The sequence below is a fragment of the Notechis scutatus genome, chromosome 3 (genome assembly GCF_049901735.1).
Source record: "Notechis scutatus isolate UNSWTSFEM ecotype Mainland chromosome 3, rNotScu1.2, whole genome shotgun sequence".
In the NCBI taxonomy this organism is placed as follows: domain Eukaryota; kingdom Metazoa; phylum Chordata; class Lepidosauria; order Squamata; family Elapidae; genus Notechis; species Notechis scutatus.
The window spans coordinates 88026406-88042951 of NC_142011.1; the positions used below are offsets into that span (position 1 = coordinate 88026406).

The following is a 16546-nucleotide window of genomic DNA, read 5'->3' on the forward strand; positions in this document are numbered from 1 at the left end:
ACTTCACCCCCCAAAGATTTCAGTGTTAAGAATTATCCTATTTTGCTGACAATCCCCTAGACATTAGGAAATGCCTCCACTGTAAAGATCTAAACTGTTCCTAAAATTTGACTACTGTACCCCTGGTTTTATTAGAAGGAAACTGATTTTCCTCTTTCAATCAGAATTCCAGGAAACTAAAATTTAAATTAAGAAATTAAGGTACAAAATAGCACCAGAATTGTATTGCAGATATTCTTTGGGCTTCGTATAAAAACAATTTCTTCCCAAATGGGAACTGAAAAACTGAATTATGCAAAAGCAAGCTCCTACTAGTGTTGGAAGGAAAAGGATTAAAAAAAAATGGACCTGAAAATGATCTGCAATACTTCCATAGATCAAGAATGCTGTTTATTGGAAGGTGGGCGACTAACAAATTCAAACAAACAGAAATATTTTTATATATGACCAATTAGCTATACTTATGTTACGTAGATCAGGTGCCTTAAGTACAGGTAGTCCTCTTGCTTACAACCATTCGTTTAGTGATGGCACTGAAAAAAGTGACATTATTTTTTCACATGTACAACCGTTGTGCATTCCCACGGTCGCATGATCAAAATTCAAACGCTTGGCAATTGTATTTTTGACAGTTGCTGTGTGTCACAGGGTTATGTGATCCACTTTTTTCGATCTTCTGACAATTTTAACTTGGAACGGTCACTAAATGAACTGTTGTCAGTTGAGGACCACCTGTACATTTGGAGGGAAGAGTGATTAAGAGAAAATGACATGACCAGTGAAGGAATGGCCCGAATAACAGACCTCTTCTGAACATCTCTTTGGTTACTTCCTCCTGGCTATAAAAAAAGGTGCATAATTCACCCAAATGTGAATTACCCCCAAAAGCTGAACCCCCAAAAGCTGAACATTCAAGCATTAAATATAAAAACACATTTGAATTTTATTGCTTGAGGAATACAGCATATGAAAAAGCACAAGAATGTCCAAAGGAAAAAAGTTGCAGGGATTCAAAATTATGATACATGCCAGATGCAGTAAAATGTTAACCTGAACTCTGCATCAGAAAAGAAAAAGTTCTCGCTTAAAAAAATGTTTCATTCGAAACAGGAAGAGTAAGGGTATCGTAGTACAGATTAGGAAAGCCAACACTGCACATTAACATAGTTTCATTAGCCTAGGATTTCTACCTTTGGTACATCAACCTTCATGACAACTAGATCTTGTCCCAATACTTAACAAGTTGAACCCATCTTTTTTTTTTCAGCTTAACATTCAAACTAACATATTTCTCAATAACCAGTGTATGCAAGTTAATTCATGGGAAGCCCCTTAAAACTTAAATTGCAGTCAGGCCTTTAATTCCACGTCTATTTTAGTCTTCTGCTTCACAGATAGGATGCTCTTGCCTTTCAGTTACATATTTCTGTAACCATGAAAATCTTATCGCTTTAAAATGTTTGATGTATACATATGCAAGACCTGAGACTGCACCTTTCCTCTACAAAAAAGTACCAGAAAAATATGATTTTTTTTCTTTCAAGTATATCATCAAATTGTAAATAGCTATGTTGAGTACTGTTTTTTTTTTTTTAAATCACACCCTAACAGATATTCCTCATTCAGGTTTTATTGGCCAGCCTAGACTTTCAAGCCACCAAACTAAACTTTGCAATTAAATTGTTACTTAGTCCTCTATCTGAACGTAGAAGCTGTCAGTTTGATAAGATAAAGCTTCTCTATATTGGCCTGAAAAACTGTTAACATTGTGTTGCTGACAACACTTGCGTAATCAGAATTAAATAAAAATTCCTTTTACAGTGAGCATGCTCATTAATTCCGATGTTTGCTTTTGCAGTCCTATTTAAACATTCCTCATCAAACAGAATTAAAAACAAATCTGTTGTTCCAAATTCAGTTTTCCTTCAAATAGCATGTGCATTATAACATGCTTAGACTCTGCTTGTATTCCCATCTATTGTTAAAATTAAACAGCTTTTAAACAAGAACCATTTTAATTCTCCAAATTAGGGAACGTTTGAAATGAAATACCTGTTTTGCTGAGAACACTGAATCAATATCATAATAAAGTTCTGGGTTTTATTTTTTAATTTTTTTTAACCCATACAACCCAAAAAATCATGTAGCTGTACAACGGCTATTAAACATACATTTTTCTAGTTTGGCAAAAACGTATAATTTCTCAGATTGGTGATATTAAGCAATGTTACTCATTGCCATGTATCTCTTTCCTTACTTAAAAGACAAAGAATTCAAAGTACACTGAACCCTTGGCTTTTTTTTTTTCTCCCCAAAGCAGATTAAATGCCTTCTCTATTTCAAAAACACAAATTAAAAATGTTTACACAAGATTCTATGGTTAAAAGGGAAGAGAAATGCAAGTGGGAATTTAGAGTTTTCTGTATAAATTCTGCTATATTTTATAAACGTTATTGTAACACTGTTGATCAAATAAATGACGCACAGCTGTCTAAAATTTCCATAAACACCATTAAAAATCCAAAGTTGATATGATACTGAACCTTATGTCCTCAAAAGTTCAAAAAAGACAGTTTTGACATGTACAGCACACAACAGCGGACGTCCTTAAAATACCAATGGCTGGTCCAAGGTGAAGACAAAGTTACAGGCAAGCATTCATTTTCACTGGGTTTGTTGTGCAGGAAAACTATTTCTTGGTGAGGACTGAAAGCTCCGCCTAGAAACATTTCAGATGTCATCTTCGTCATCTTCATCTTGAGAAGATCCTGCTTGGTTGATTGCACTGGCAGAGGCAGCAGCAAGCTGGGCTTGTTGGGCAGCTTGTTGCATTTGAAGCCATTCCTGCTGGGCAAGCTCTGCCTGCTGTTGTCTAGCCTAGGAAGGTAAAGCAAGAAGTTGAGAGAGAATTGATGCAGTGCACTGTATATCACCGGGGTGTCAAACTCGCATCGCCAAGGCAGTGTCACGTGACGTATTGGGACTTTTTTCAACCTTTGCTAAACCGGGTGGGGACAGGGCCAGCCAGACACATGACGCATCTGGCCCGTGGGCCGTGAGTTTGACGGCCCTGGTATACCACTATTCACCTGCCAGCTGTGAGGGGGGATTACATAGCTTTTAGCAAGCAATTATAGAAGCTTTTCCTTTAAAACAATAACTTGGGGGCATCAAGCCTGTTTTGCTTGTCTACCTACTTATGCATTACAATTTGGAGGCTCTCCCACTCCTGATGACTCTTGGGTGGTCTACAGTAAAGAAACATTAGAATGATATCAAAAAAGAAAAAAGATTCATATGCAGCCTGAAGATCGACATAGAAACAGAAACCCATCAATGGGTGTTTCACCTTCAATCTACTGCAAGGTGTGGGAGAATAACCAGGTCTTCACAGTAACTTCCTGAACACTATCAAGGTAGTTATCACTGGGATCAAATGGGAGACACTCCTCATTCCTCCACCCTTTTGAATGTTCATCCTGGTACTGGCATACTTAGCACAAAGAGAATTAATGTTTTATTTATACTGATTGGAGAAAATGGGATCGCAAGAGTTAGCAGGCACACAATGTGGAAAACACATCGAAAGGATTGCACTAGTGCTGTTTGTCTAGCGTGCTGAGTCCCAAGCCCCTTGGGACAAACCAAGTTGGAAGTGTGAAAGCAATTAAAGTCTTGTCAGTTACAGGCGGCAGCTGCAAGCAGGCTAATTAAGGTCATAGAGCTGAGCTTGTTAACTTGCAGTTAGTGCTTTTTAGAGGCATGCTCACTGCAGAGAAAAACAACTCAAAAAGACCTAGTCTGCTTAGGCAATTGCTTGCTCTGCAATGGGGGAAAAGGAAAATAAAAGTGAGTCAAGTGCAGCATGAATACTAACTGACTGTGATAGTAAATACATGGCAGAGAGGGGGGGAAGGGGGAGAGAAAAGAGAGACTGCAAAGGCTGTACATGTGGGCATTTGTCACAAATTTACTTTTTCAGCACTATCATAACTTCAAACTGACACAGTTTTTCATCAAGGTCTACCTGTAGATCAGTGATCCCCAACCTTTTTTATGCCGCGGCCCGGTATCCCCAACCTTTTTTATGGCGCGGCCCGGTACCGGCATCAGATGGGCGCCGCCATCTTGTTTTGATGAAAAAGTGCTTCCGGTGAGCTTTCTACCCGGAAAAGCTCACCGAAGCACTTTTTCATCAAAACAAGATGGCGGCGCCAGCAAACCAGCGGCCCGGTAGGACTTGTTCCACCGACCGGTACCGGTCCGCGGACCGGTGGTTGGGGACCCCTGCTGTAGATGACAATGCACTCTACATGTCAACACATTGTCCATACCTCTAAGCTGTGGAGCTGTAGATAACTATGTTGGCTTATAAGATAGACTCTAATTAGGAATCTTAAGAGTCTCAGAGAATAGTGTCAACAAACTTGAGGCAGAACTAGACTTTTGTTGCACTTCTGACATACTGGCCAAAATTGACTGGTACTGCCAATTAATGACAGCAGGAAATGTTTCAAGGGTCATAGATATAATTAGAGATGGTAAACCAGTCCTTTCCTTCTCGAAGTAGGTATTAAATGCTTTATGTGAAGGCCGCAATATCAGTATCTCTGACAATGGCCATGACATATAGATTGTAGCTTAAACTATAAAATGACAAACAGCATGAATTAAAACAGGAAATAAAAGAAACAGATATTTTGTGTGTCAAAGAAATTAAGAAAAGGGGGAAGAATGTAATAAATCTGAATTTGTGGAACAGAATCTGCTCTGATTTTGTGGAACAGAGTTGAATATGTGTTAGGAAATAAGGGTATATATGTAAATATGAATGTATTGGCTAAAATGTATAGTATGTCAGAAAGTACAATTTCATATTAAATAGGTTATCATGGATAAATATAAAAGTAGTAATCTACAGATTAGGAGTAGTTGCATATTATATTTCACTGGAAGGAGATAATGGAAGAACCAGAGATGAGTTTACCAGGAAATTGTACAACATTCTTAATAATGAATGCAATACAGGGCAACAATTATTCTATTAGATGATATGAATGGGAGGATGGGAATAACAAAGAACAGATGAAGCGATTTGGCCATTTGTCAAGATGAATGACATGTGATAGGATGAGCACCTGCTTAGCAAGTGACTGTTTCAAGTTTAAGCTTACTTACATGACAAAGGAATTAATCCAAATCTAAGGGCACAATTAATTATGTATGAGATTGAGAGAATCAGTAAAATATACAAGGGTGATCTGAATGTGGGACAGGCCACTTTTCAGCAGTGGGAAGAGTGGATCTAAGAAAAAAAATGGACCTGGAAGAAAAGGAAAGAAATGAGACTTGAAAAGAAAATTAGTGCAGAATAAGACAGTATGAGTTCTAAAGAAATATTATATAATAGAATAATTTCCAATTAGAATGAATGACATATGAGCCATAAGCAAAGAATAATGTTACTGAGTGCTACAGAACTGTATGAAGTTATCTAACGTGAAGTATAAAAAAGCATGCATAGTAATGTGGATAAGGGAGAGATGTGTTTAACACAATAGCTGCTGCAAAAGGGGAAGATGACAAAAAGGCATTGTGTTATGCATATAGAAAGAAAAAAGATAAAAAATAATATAAGTTGAGAGCAAAAAATGGTAAAAATAATTGAGGCATTCGCAATTATTATTGGAGCATGACATAAGCCAAAGAGACAGGAAAATTTGGATGAAAATAAAAGCAATGTTTTGGAAATGGGTAAGGAGGCACCTTCTTTGTTCACCAAAGATAGGGAAATGGGAGATATTTTAAGACGTTCAAATGCTAACGGTATGAGTATCTTATAAATGTCATTTACAAGTTGTATCTTGTAAGTATGTAAAAGCCTTTTTGGTCCAACTTATTATAAGGAAGTGAGAACTGTATATAAACAGAAACATAAAAGCAAGTTGAATTCCACTTCAGAATACTAAAGAAATGCAGGAATAAGTGCTGACTGACTAAGTACAAAAGTGAATGAACACTGTGAAAACGTGAATAAGGAGTCAATTGCAAAACAAATAAGTGAAGGAAGAGAGAATGTAAGAAGAGAAAGACCAGAAAAGTCATGTTTAGATGGAGAGATGAAGTCAATTAGATCCTGAAAAGAAAGAGGCAGAAGTTTTCGAAGAGATAATTAAACAACCTTTAAAAAGATACAAAGAGGTATTGTGAGGTTAATTGAAAGCAAAGCCTTCCCATAGGAACAGAACATTAGGAAGAACAGCATTGCCAATGTTAGCTGAAGGGGAAAAATGCAATTCTTAAATTGTATTCCCACACTCATAATACAGGTAGGCTTTGCTCACTAATCATTTGTTCAGTGAATATTGAAATGATACTTAAAAAAATAACTTTAGAGTCCATTTTCGAACTTTGCAGTGTCCCTCTGTCATGTGATCTCAGACCAGAGAGACTGGAGAGAAAGATTTCAAGAGAGTAATCTGTTTTCTACACATCAAGAGCAATGCAATCCTGCTGGCAACAGATCGTCAGGCAAAGCAGACGCTGCCTAGAAAAATTGCTTGTTTTGTAACTTTCCATTCTCCTTGCTTATGTTTTTCCTTCCCCACTCTCCTTGCTTATTCCTAAGTCGTTTTGTGTACAGGTAATCCTCAAGTTAGAACAAAAATAATTTGTTCAGCAGCCATTCTAAGTTATGGCAGTGCTGAATGAATGGTACATTCAGTCCCCACAGTTATACTGTTGTTCTGCTCAGCTAGTGACATGATCAAAAAGTTAGGCGCTTGGCAGACCACCCTCTCCTATGATCATAGGAGGACTTCAACTCTCCTCCATCACCACCTTCCTCCATCTCTGCCCTTTTGTTCTCCTATACTCCATGGCCCCTTCAGTCTATCGCCCCAGCTAACCTTTGCTGTTTTCTTGCTTCTACACATCTGGCCTGGTCCTTCATGAGGCAGCTGCTGGCCATATGAAATCTTCTTCCTAAGTCCCAAAGGTGCTGTTTCAGGAGGCAACTGGACTTCCTTGATTTTTTTTCTTTTGAAGACGTTTTGCTTCTCTTCCAAGAAGCTTCTTCAGCTCTGTCAGAATCCTTTCATTGCCCACTATTCTGTCAGAGCTGAAGAAGCTTCTTGGTTGAGAAGCGAAACGTCTTCAAAAGAAAAGAAAAAAAACAAGAAAGTCCCGTTGCCTCCTGAAAAAGCCACCTTTGGGACAACCATGACCTGAATGACTGAGAATCTCTACAGACTCTTTTTCCTAAGATTGCACACAGTTGTTTCTTCACAGAAGCTTGGGGGGGGGGGGAATGTTACGTGGCCAGCAGTGGCCTTGCAAAATCCCAGACTGAGTTTGCTTGGTCAGCACAAGACAAGAAGCTGATGAAGGTCGGCTGGTCTGGCAGAGTACAGGGGCCTTGGAATGCTTTGCACCATGCTGCTGATTTAGGCTGGCTGGGAGGGGTTGGGATTGGGAGGGACCAAGCCAGGAATATTTGGATCGGAATGGGTCCTCAACTAACAGCTGATGGGATCTGGTTAACGACAGCAATCGAAAATGCTGGGATTGCCATTGCTAAGTGATGTGCTCACATGATGTTAAGCTTTACGACCGCATCACTTAGCAACAGAAATTCTGATCCGAATTGCCACCGTAACTCGGTATTACCTGTATGGTACTTTAACAAGGTGGAAAAATGGAACAAATGATAAGATTTAATGTTATGAGATTGCAAGCTTTCAGATTTCCTTCAATATCTGAAAAAGTCAGCTGTGCAATAGTCTTGTTAATAGTACTTACAATAAAATATTTTGCTTTCGACTGAAAGTTCAATTTGTACTAAACTTTTACTTAAGCGTATCCATTTTCATCTATTATACATTAAACAGATCTTGCCCAGAAGATTCCTAAGTCATTTCCAAGACATAAGCTAGGACCGTGATGGCGAACCAATGCCAGGCGTGCTAGAAGTGGCACTCAGAGCCATCTCTCCGGACACGCCAGCTGTTGCCCAAGGCTCTTCTGGGTTCCAGCATGCCAGCTGGTCTTTGTGCACACGGGAGCTCTGGAAACAGAAAAAGCAGCTCCCCAGAGCGCATGCGTGCCTTGGCCAGCTGATCTTTGAGCACATGGGAGTGCCAGAAACCGAAAGAACAGCTCCCCAGAGCGCATGCGTGCCTTGGCCAGCTGATCTTTGAGCACATGGGAGTGCCAGAAACCGGAAGAACAGCTCCCCAGAGCGCATGCGTGCCCTGGCCAGCTGATCTTTGAGCACATGGGAATGCCAGAAACCGGAAGAACAGCTCCCAGAGCGCATGCGTGCCCTGGCCAGCTGATCTTTGAGCATATGGGAGTGCCAGAAACCGGAAGAACAGCTCCCCAGAGCGCATGCGTGCCCTGGCCAGCTGATCTTTGAGCACATGGGAGTGCCAGAAACCGGAAGAACAGCTCCCCAGAGCGCATGCGTGCCCTGGCCAGCTGATCTTTGAGCACATGGGAGTGCCAGAAACCGGAAGAACAGCTCCCCAGAGCGCATGCGTGCCCTGGCCAGCTGATCTTTGAGCACATGGGAGTGCCAGAAACCGGAAGAACAGCTCCCCAGAGCGCATGCGTGCCCTGGCCAGCTGATCTTTGAGCACATGGGAGTGCCAGAAACCGGAAGAACAGCTCCCCAGAGCGCATGCGTGCCCTGGCCAGCTGATCTTTGAGCACATGGGAATGCCAGAAACCGGAAGAACAGCTCCCAGAGCGCATGCGTGCCCTGGCCAGCTGATCTTTGAGCACATGGGAGTGCCAGAAACCGGAAGAACAGCTCCCCAGAGCGCATGCGTGCCCTGGCCAGCTGATCTTTGAGCACATGGGAGTGCCAGAAACCGGAAGAACAGCTCCCCAGAGCGCATGCGTGCCCTGGCCAGCTGATCTTTGAGCACATGGGAGTGCCAGAAACCGGAAGAACAGCTCCCCAGAGCGCATGCGTGCCCTGGCCAGCTGATCTTTGAGCACATGGGAGTGCCAGAAACCGGAAGAACAGCTCCCCAGAGCGCATGCGTCCCTGGCCAGCTGATCTTTGAGCACATGGGAGTGCCAGAAACCGGAAGAACAGCTCCCCAGAGCGCATGCGTGCCCTGGCCAGCTGATCTTTGAGCACATGGGAGTGCCAGAAACCAGAAGAACAGCTCCCCAGAGCGCATGCGTGCCCTGGCCAGCTGATCTTTGAGCACATGGGAGTGCCAGAAACCGGAAGAACAGCTCCCCAGAGCGCATGCGTGCCTTGGCCAGCTGATCTTTGAGCACATGGGAGTGCCAGAAACCGGAAGAACAGCTCCCCAGAGCGCATGTGCGTGCTGGCCAGCTGATCTTCATGTGTGCAGGAGCGCCAGAAATCGGAACAGCAGCTCCACTAGCTGGTCTTCACACGCGCGGGAGCACAGGAAACTGGAAGAGCAGCTCCCCAGAGCGCATGCGCGTGCTGGGAAGCTAAGCTTCCAGTTTCCACCGCCCCAGCGCGCCTGAGAACTGCTCTTCTGATTTCCGGCACATGCTCCTGTTTTGGTGCCGAAAAGGTTAGCCACCAACTGGTCTAGGATTGCAACAAAAGAAAAGAAAAAAATCCAGGGTGTTTTGAAATGGCAAGTAGCAAAATTTGGCCAATCTGGCAAGTAGTCATGGAGCTGAAGTTCCAAAAATTCCGAAGGCTGTCAAGCTTGTGCAAGCAGATTCATTTTCATTTATGGTAACATTTATTTACAGAAATATAGACAAAATTGCAGTCATTATTCTATGCACTGAATAAGCTGGACTGGAATTAGGGGAAACCCAGATTTTGCTCCACCTTCAGTCACTGAAGGTTCTCTGAGTCACTCTGGGCTAATCAGCTCCCTTTTTTACCCTAGGGCATTTCAAAGTATTGTTGCAGAGAAAAACCGAGGAAGGGAATACAATGTACTTTGAGTTCCTGGAGTAAGAGCAGGATGTTGTTAATTGCTTCAATTAATTAACAGAAAGTGTTAGGTGCACAGTTTTCATAACCGTTTTCCCACTTACTTTTGCAAACAACTCTTGTTGCTGCCTTAGAAGCTCTTCTTCAGGAATGCCACTGTTTTCCAAACGGGAATTAGCCTTTCTTCTTTTTAATGCTACAGTTTTGCATTCTTGTAAGACTTCTTTGACCTCACTGATATAGGAGCCAAATCCCAAACTTTCCAATGCTAGGAATAGAAATAAAATCATGATAAAGTCAAATAATTTTAGATTAAAATGATAGCATAACTGGCAGTCTGCAAATGAATGTAAAATGATTAGCATATTTTATTGTTCACACAGTATAAGTCATAAAGCAAAATCTTTATGTTGGTAGCCTTTTAAGAAATCACAAAAAGAGAAGTTGGGGTGAGGTCCCTTTATTGATATAAAACTTTTGGATATAAATGGAGGATTTCACTTGAATAAGGAGAGCGCCAACTTCCATTGATAAAAAGGGACACCAACTGAATGCAGTCTATCATAAATATTTCACCTGAAGCTAATCTGTAACTGTCTCCATATAGCCATTCAAATATGTACTTCATACATTTCTATAGATGGGTAGTCCTCAACTTACAACCACAATTGAGGCGAGAATTTCTGTTGCTAAGCTAGGTGATTGTTAAGTGAGTCACACCCAATCTTACAGCTTTTTTGACAGTTGTTAATCAAATCACTGCACCTGTTAAATGATCACTGAGGTTTTAAAGTGAATCATGCAGTCATTAAACAAATCTAGCTTTATCCATTGTCTTTCCTTGTTAGAAATCATCTGGGAAGGTTATAAATGGTGATTACATTAACCCCAGGACATTGCAACTGTCATAAATACATGTCAGCTGCCCAGTCCCTGAATTTTTATCATGTGATCATGGAGATGCTATGATGGTCGTTAAGTGGGAGGTCTGGTTGTATCTGTTTTCAGTGCCATTATAACTGTGAACGGTCACTAAACAAATAGTTGTAAGAGGACTACCCATATTTTGCAAAGTATTAATTCAAATACTTATCAGACCACTGAATCACTTGTACCTCATAACATTGACATATATGTAGATTCAATACTAACGCAATATTAGGTATACATGAGCCGCTGTGGCGCAGTGGTTAGAGCGCAGTACTGCAAGCTACTCCTGCAGCCAGCTGCCTACAATTTAGCAGTTCAAATCCCACCAGGCTCAAGGTTGACTCAGCCTTCCATCCTTCCAAGGTGGGTAAAATGAGGAGCCAGATTTTGGGGGGAAAGAGGCTGACTCTGTAAACCGCTTAGAGAGGGCTGTAAAGCATTATAAAGCGGTATATAAGTCTAAGTGCTCTTGCTATTTTCATGCTTGTTTCATAACATTTGATCAACATGTTGAATCCACCTTTGTCAAGATTCAATACTACATCATCAGGGTAATTAGTAAGAAAGGGAAAAAATATTTCATATGAACTTAGCGTAACTGAGTTTAGTGAAAAATCTTGATGTGCTATACTTCTCCAAGTGGAAATATTTTAATTAAATCACTACTTAAATCTGTGGTATCCTCCAACCCATTCCTGTAATTAAAAAAATAATAATATAGAGTCTTAGAATTGCTCTAAATATCAGCAAGATTTATCTCTTGTCTCATACAATAATCTTTTCAGATCTGTTTGGCTTTCTCAAGAGTTTTGTTTTGATGCTGCAGCACTGCTGACAAAAACGGTATAGATCACATCAAAGAGCGAAACTACTCTGCAAGTCCAGAATAAATATTTTCTTAAATGGTACATAAATATTTAAAGTTCATGATGTCCTATCTTTTGTTCTTTTAGTATCATGGAATTTACATTAAATGTTTGAAACACAATTATAACACTGTGCAGAATGTAATGGAAAAGGGGAAAAATTACTTCCTTTAACTCTACATCATTTTACTTTTCCAGAGATTTAAGAATTGATAAATATATATTTTGGAGCTGATTAGGCAAGAGAATACTGCACGTTTTATCAAGAGAATACTGCGCATTTTATCAAACTACTAAAAGCTCTCAACTGCTGAATGAGAAAAATACCACTAACTTCTATGCCTGCAGTGCCATGCCTAATTTTCTTTTTAAACCAAATGCAGTGGATAAGTAAAAATAAAAGAGAAAGTTCAAGGACCCGCAGAAAATGTAAATATGATAAGTTCCTCAGTTAAAGTGGCCCAAAAGACGTCAACTTATAGTAATTCTGATTAGTTCAGGAAAACAAATATTTAAGTTGCACAATTCATTTGCTACATCCCTATTTGCTTCCTGGCACATCATTTTCCTTGTCCCTCACAGCCAAAAGAATGGGAATCCCCAGTATACCATGAAAGCATGAGTTTTGGTGTAGTCTAATACAACAGGGAGCAATCTTGGGACCACATAAATGCTCATAAAACAAAATATTCCTTAACTAGAAATGGGAGGGCAAAGAGAAAAGAGACACCGCCAGTTTAATATTGGCCTTGGCATATGCAAACATTGGCTCCGAGGTAAAGAAGGCCTCTGTATATACACACTGCTATTAACTGGACAAAGGTAATTCCAAAGAGTTATTACTACAGAAGAACAGACAGACAGGGTTAAGATGAATCAGAATATAATTCAGTTCTTTTGCAAGTCAGGCCAGCAAAATGTGCTAAATCTTAGGCATGCATATATTGAATGAAATGTTAGTTTCAACCTTGGGTAATTATGTGCAAATCTATGAGCAAAACTGAATAGCTACTATTTGTTACATGCCCAAGCTTAACCAAATTACACCTCTCATTCTGTGACACCATAGAAAGGATGCTGAAATGTGCATGTTTTATCCATTTCTCAATTTGGGCATATACCATATACCAGTCTCAGTTGGAAAAATTAGATACTGCAGAAGTCCTAACCTTAGAATCATTCTAAGTGATTCTAACAGTCAAAACTTCTATGTCTTGCATTTCTTTGTGCTTCTTGACAGTTGTAAGCAAAGTGATTTATACAATTCACTTTGTGTACTATAGAACATATTATTTGAGGGAGAAGGAAGATTCAAAGCTGTGAAAAATAAAACAATAAAAAATCTTAAAATAGTGTTTTAGTATAGAACTTTCTATAGCACAGAACTTTCAACATGCATCTCACAGAATTATATAATTGGAAGAGACCACAAAAATCACCTAAACCAATAGTTTGCTATGTGTAGGAAAATCAGCTAAACATCCTTGAGGCGTGGCTGCCACCTACCCAAGTCAGGGTTTTGATGCCATACTAGAATAACATGATGTAGAACAAGTATATATAGAAAGCCAAGAACCAGCTATGGGAGAGGGTCTGTCTCCTTGCAAGCCTTCCATCTCTGATCTCTGTAAGAAAAGAAAAAATGCTACGCAATGTAGCACAGCGAAACTACACTCATTTTTTGCAGCTTTTTCATTTTCTATTCTTAAAGCAGCAAACATGTCTTGATTCTGAAAGTAGTATTATCAAAAACCAACCAAACGAAACAAGGACCTTGGTTACTTTCACTGTTGTCTTCTGTTCACTAAATACAATGTAAAAACCACCATAATGATTTCTTTTAGAAAAATTAATAACAATTAAGAATTAATCATCTGCTCAAAGCTGTCCTGTGAGAATCAGCAAAGAATCATGATTAACATTCTTTGACTAGGAACTTTCGGTTTCGTTAGAAGGCAAGCAAGAGAGAACAAAATTGTTTTTAGAAAGTCACAGAAAGGAAATTATAATTAGCCATCTTCTCGAATAGAAAACTTTCCTGTTTCTTAACGTATTTGTTCAGCCTCATATAGCCTTTTTTCCTTTTAGATCATCCCCAAAGCAATAAATATTACAGACTTGCATAAAAATCAGTAATGCCTCCCCTTTTCCAATTACAGAATTTAGTATTGTTACAGAATTCTACATAGGCACGTCATTTTTAAATGTGCTTATTTAGAATTAAGCTGACATCTGCAAAGTGCCTCTCATGCAAATATATTCAGATACAACTAAGAGGTACAAACATTTCCAGATAAACAGCTCCTGCCTGTCGGATTTCTACTGTTACCAAGTTGCCTGAAGGGATAGAATGTGCAATGAAGTAGCTTTATTAGGCAGACACTGAAGTGTAGATGAGCATCTCATGCAAGTACAGGTAGTTCTCAATTTACAAGAGTTCGTTTAATGATTACTCAAAGTTATAACGGCATTGAGAAATGTGATTTATGACCACTTTTCACAAGGATGGCCTTGGCCGCATCCCCATGTTCATGTATTCAAAATTCAGATGCTTGGCAACTGGTTCGTGTTTATGACAGTTGCTGTTCCTAAGGTCATGTGGTCACCTTTCGCAACTTTCTGACAAGCAAAGTCAATGGGGAAGCCAGATTCATTTAACAACCAGATTACCACCTTATCAACCGCAGTGATGTGCTTAACAACTGTGGCAAGAAAGGTCGTAAAATGGGGCAAAACTTACTGAACAAATTTCTCACTTAGCACCATAAACGTTAGGGCTCCATTGCAGTCGTTCAGTTGAGGACCACCTGTACACCAAGTATATTTTAAACAACCTCAATTGACAGGGCTAATGGGAAAAGGGATGGGGAGATGAAGGGAATACTTTCAGGGAATTAAAAGTTATAGCTTCATGGTTTCTAAGATCGTAACAGAGGGGAAATGAAAAGCTCCTTTTTATAGATCAAGGGGTGGGTGGGTGGGTGGCTGTATAAACGAGCAAGGCCAGACGAAGGTTCTTGCCTTGGATAACATGCTCGGGAGAGATGGTTTTCTTCTCAGACTTGTTGCAGATCTCGTTGGCCTCGGAGGAGATGAGGTGGATGAATTCGGTGCAGCAATTCACCACCAGCTCCCGGGCATCGTTGGCCACCCGCACGCTCGGCAGCGTCTCCTTGATCATCTTATTGATCGCCGCCCGCGGGATGGTCAAATCGTCGTCGTTGCCCGAAGAAGAAGCCATTCTGGATCGATCGGGAAATCAACACCGGCTCTACCAGGTTCGGGAGGCGGCCGGAACGACCCAGAAAAGGAAACGGGAAGCCACAAGACGCCGGGAGGGCGCAATGCAGGGAGGGTCGCCCTCCGCGGCCACAAAGCGTTCCTCGAGCCCAGGCGGAAGGCGCCGCCGAATTCCTTCTCGAGTGCCAGAGTCACAACAACGACAACCATCAGCGCTGCCTCCGCCACATCCCTCCGGGCTCTTCTGCTGCAGCCGCTGCCGCTATCCCACCACACGCCCAACGCAAGGAAACCCCTCCTGGCCTTGGCCCGTCGGGGAACCTCTCCGGTCACGCAGCGCCGGCCACCCTGCTTCTTTTGGCTCCTTTCAGCCAGACACGCAACGCAGCACCAAGAACGAGGACAAAACTTGCGACAGACGACCAGCCCTAGTTGGTGGCGGCGGCGGCAGCGGCGCACGCCACTTCCACCGGAAGCGCTTCTCGTGGCCCACCCTACTTCCGCTTCCGGTCTAGAACGGAAGCGCCTTTTTTTAACGGGAAGGCAATATACTTCAGTGCGAGGTTTTTGTTTTTTTTAAGGTGTGGCGTGTGGCCCGAGAACGCTCAGTTTCTGTTTTACTTGACTTGTAGTGAGGTAACATTTAGCCCGCGAATTTCCCAGAGGTGGATTCATTACGCATGCGCAGTGACACTATGTTGCTCGATCGCAGTCATTTTTGAGCTCTTGATGCTTCCTCCTCAACTTAGTTGTTCGTTTGCAGATGTTTCCCTTACCCAAATAGATAGCATCATCAGTGCGAGTGAATGTGGGGTTTGCTGCCTGCTAGTTTTCATGTTTTTCTGTCTCATTGTCTTAGCACTATTCAGACTTAAGACAATAGCAAAGCAAAGCAAAAATGTAAGCGGAGATCAGCAGCAGGTAAATAGTCAAATATTCTTGCTCACGTTTTGCCCTGTGATGCACCGTTTTGCCCATTTAAAGAGTTACAGAGAAGAGTTTTAGTGCTAGGTAGTACACAGATAGATTCTACTGCACGGACTATTCTGTCGAGATGGGGCATATATGATAAGAGTTTGGCAGACTTTGGGGTTAAAATAAGGGTGACATAATAGGAAAATGTTTTGTTACAACTCTTGAATGTTATTTTCTGTGATACGTTATTGCACTTGTGCAATTTCTTTTATAAATAATCTTAAGAGTCAAGTTATTAAGAAAACAGGTTACTTTTTTAAAAAGAGCTCTTAATAAAAGCTATTATACCTGCCCATGGGATAGACAAGTACCCCAGCACATAGTTTTTGGTATTGCTTCAATGCACCAAGGAAAAAGGGTCCCTGAAAGGGAACTAGAAGCAACTTTCTTAGCTGCAGCTGTAAGATATAACAGTGCATGTGCAGCTTTTTATAAGAAGCCTTGATTTCCTCATAATCACATGTTTATTTCATGCCTTTTCTTTACATCAAAATACATTCTCTCATTTAACCCCCAAAATATGAGATAAGCTGAACCGGAAAGAAAAGTAGCTGGCTTAAAAATTCTAAGGCAGAGGTGTCAAACTTGATTTCAT

General features: G+C 40.9%; 1 protein-coding gene across 1 annotated transcript; it reads right to left on the reverse strand.

The window, feature by feature from the left end:
* Positions 1 to 923: 923 nt before the first annotated feature.
* Positions 924 to 15478, reverse strand: DR1 (down-regulator of transcription 1). Its single transcript, XM_026671825.2, has 3 exons — positions 14758 to 15478; positions 10045 to 10208; positions 924 to 2877 (listed from the first exon to the last, which is right to left on the reverse strand). Exons 1-3 carry the CDS (start codon positions 14975 to 14977, stop codon positions 2731 to 2733), a joined length of 531 nt encoding a protein of 176 aa, XP_026527610.1. The 5' UTR covers positions 14978 to 15478; the 3' UTR covers positions 924 to 2730.
* Positions 15479 to 16546: the final 1068 nt, after the last annotated feature.

Excerpts from the sequence above, each read along its gene's own strand:
- DR1 (XM_026671825.2), bottom strand. The coding sequence starts at position 14,977 with ATGGCTTCTTCTTCGGGCAACGACGACGATTTGACCATCCCGCGGGCG. Across the intron at positions 10,209-14,757 it reads TCCCGAGCATGTTATCCAAG|CATTGGAAAGTTTGGGATTT; the intron begins GCAAGAACCTTC and ends TTCTATTCCTAG. Across the intron at positions 2,878-10,044 it reads AACAAGAGTTGTTTGCAAAA|GCTAGACAACAGCAGGCAGA; the intron begins GTAAGTGGGAAA and ends TTACCTTCCTAG.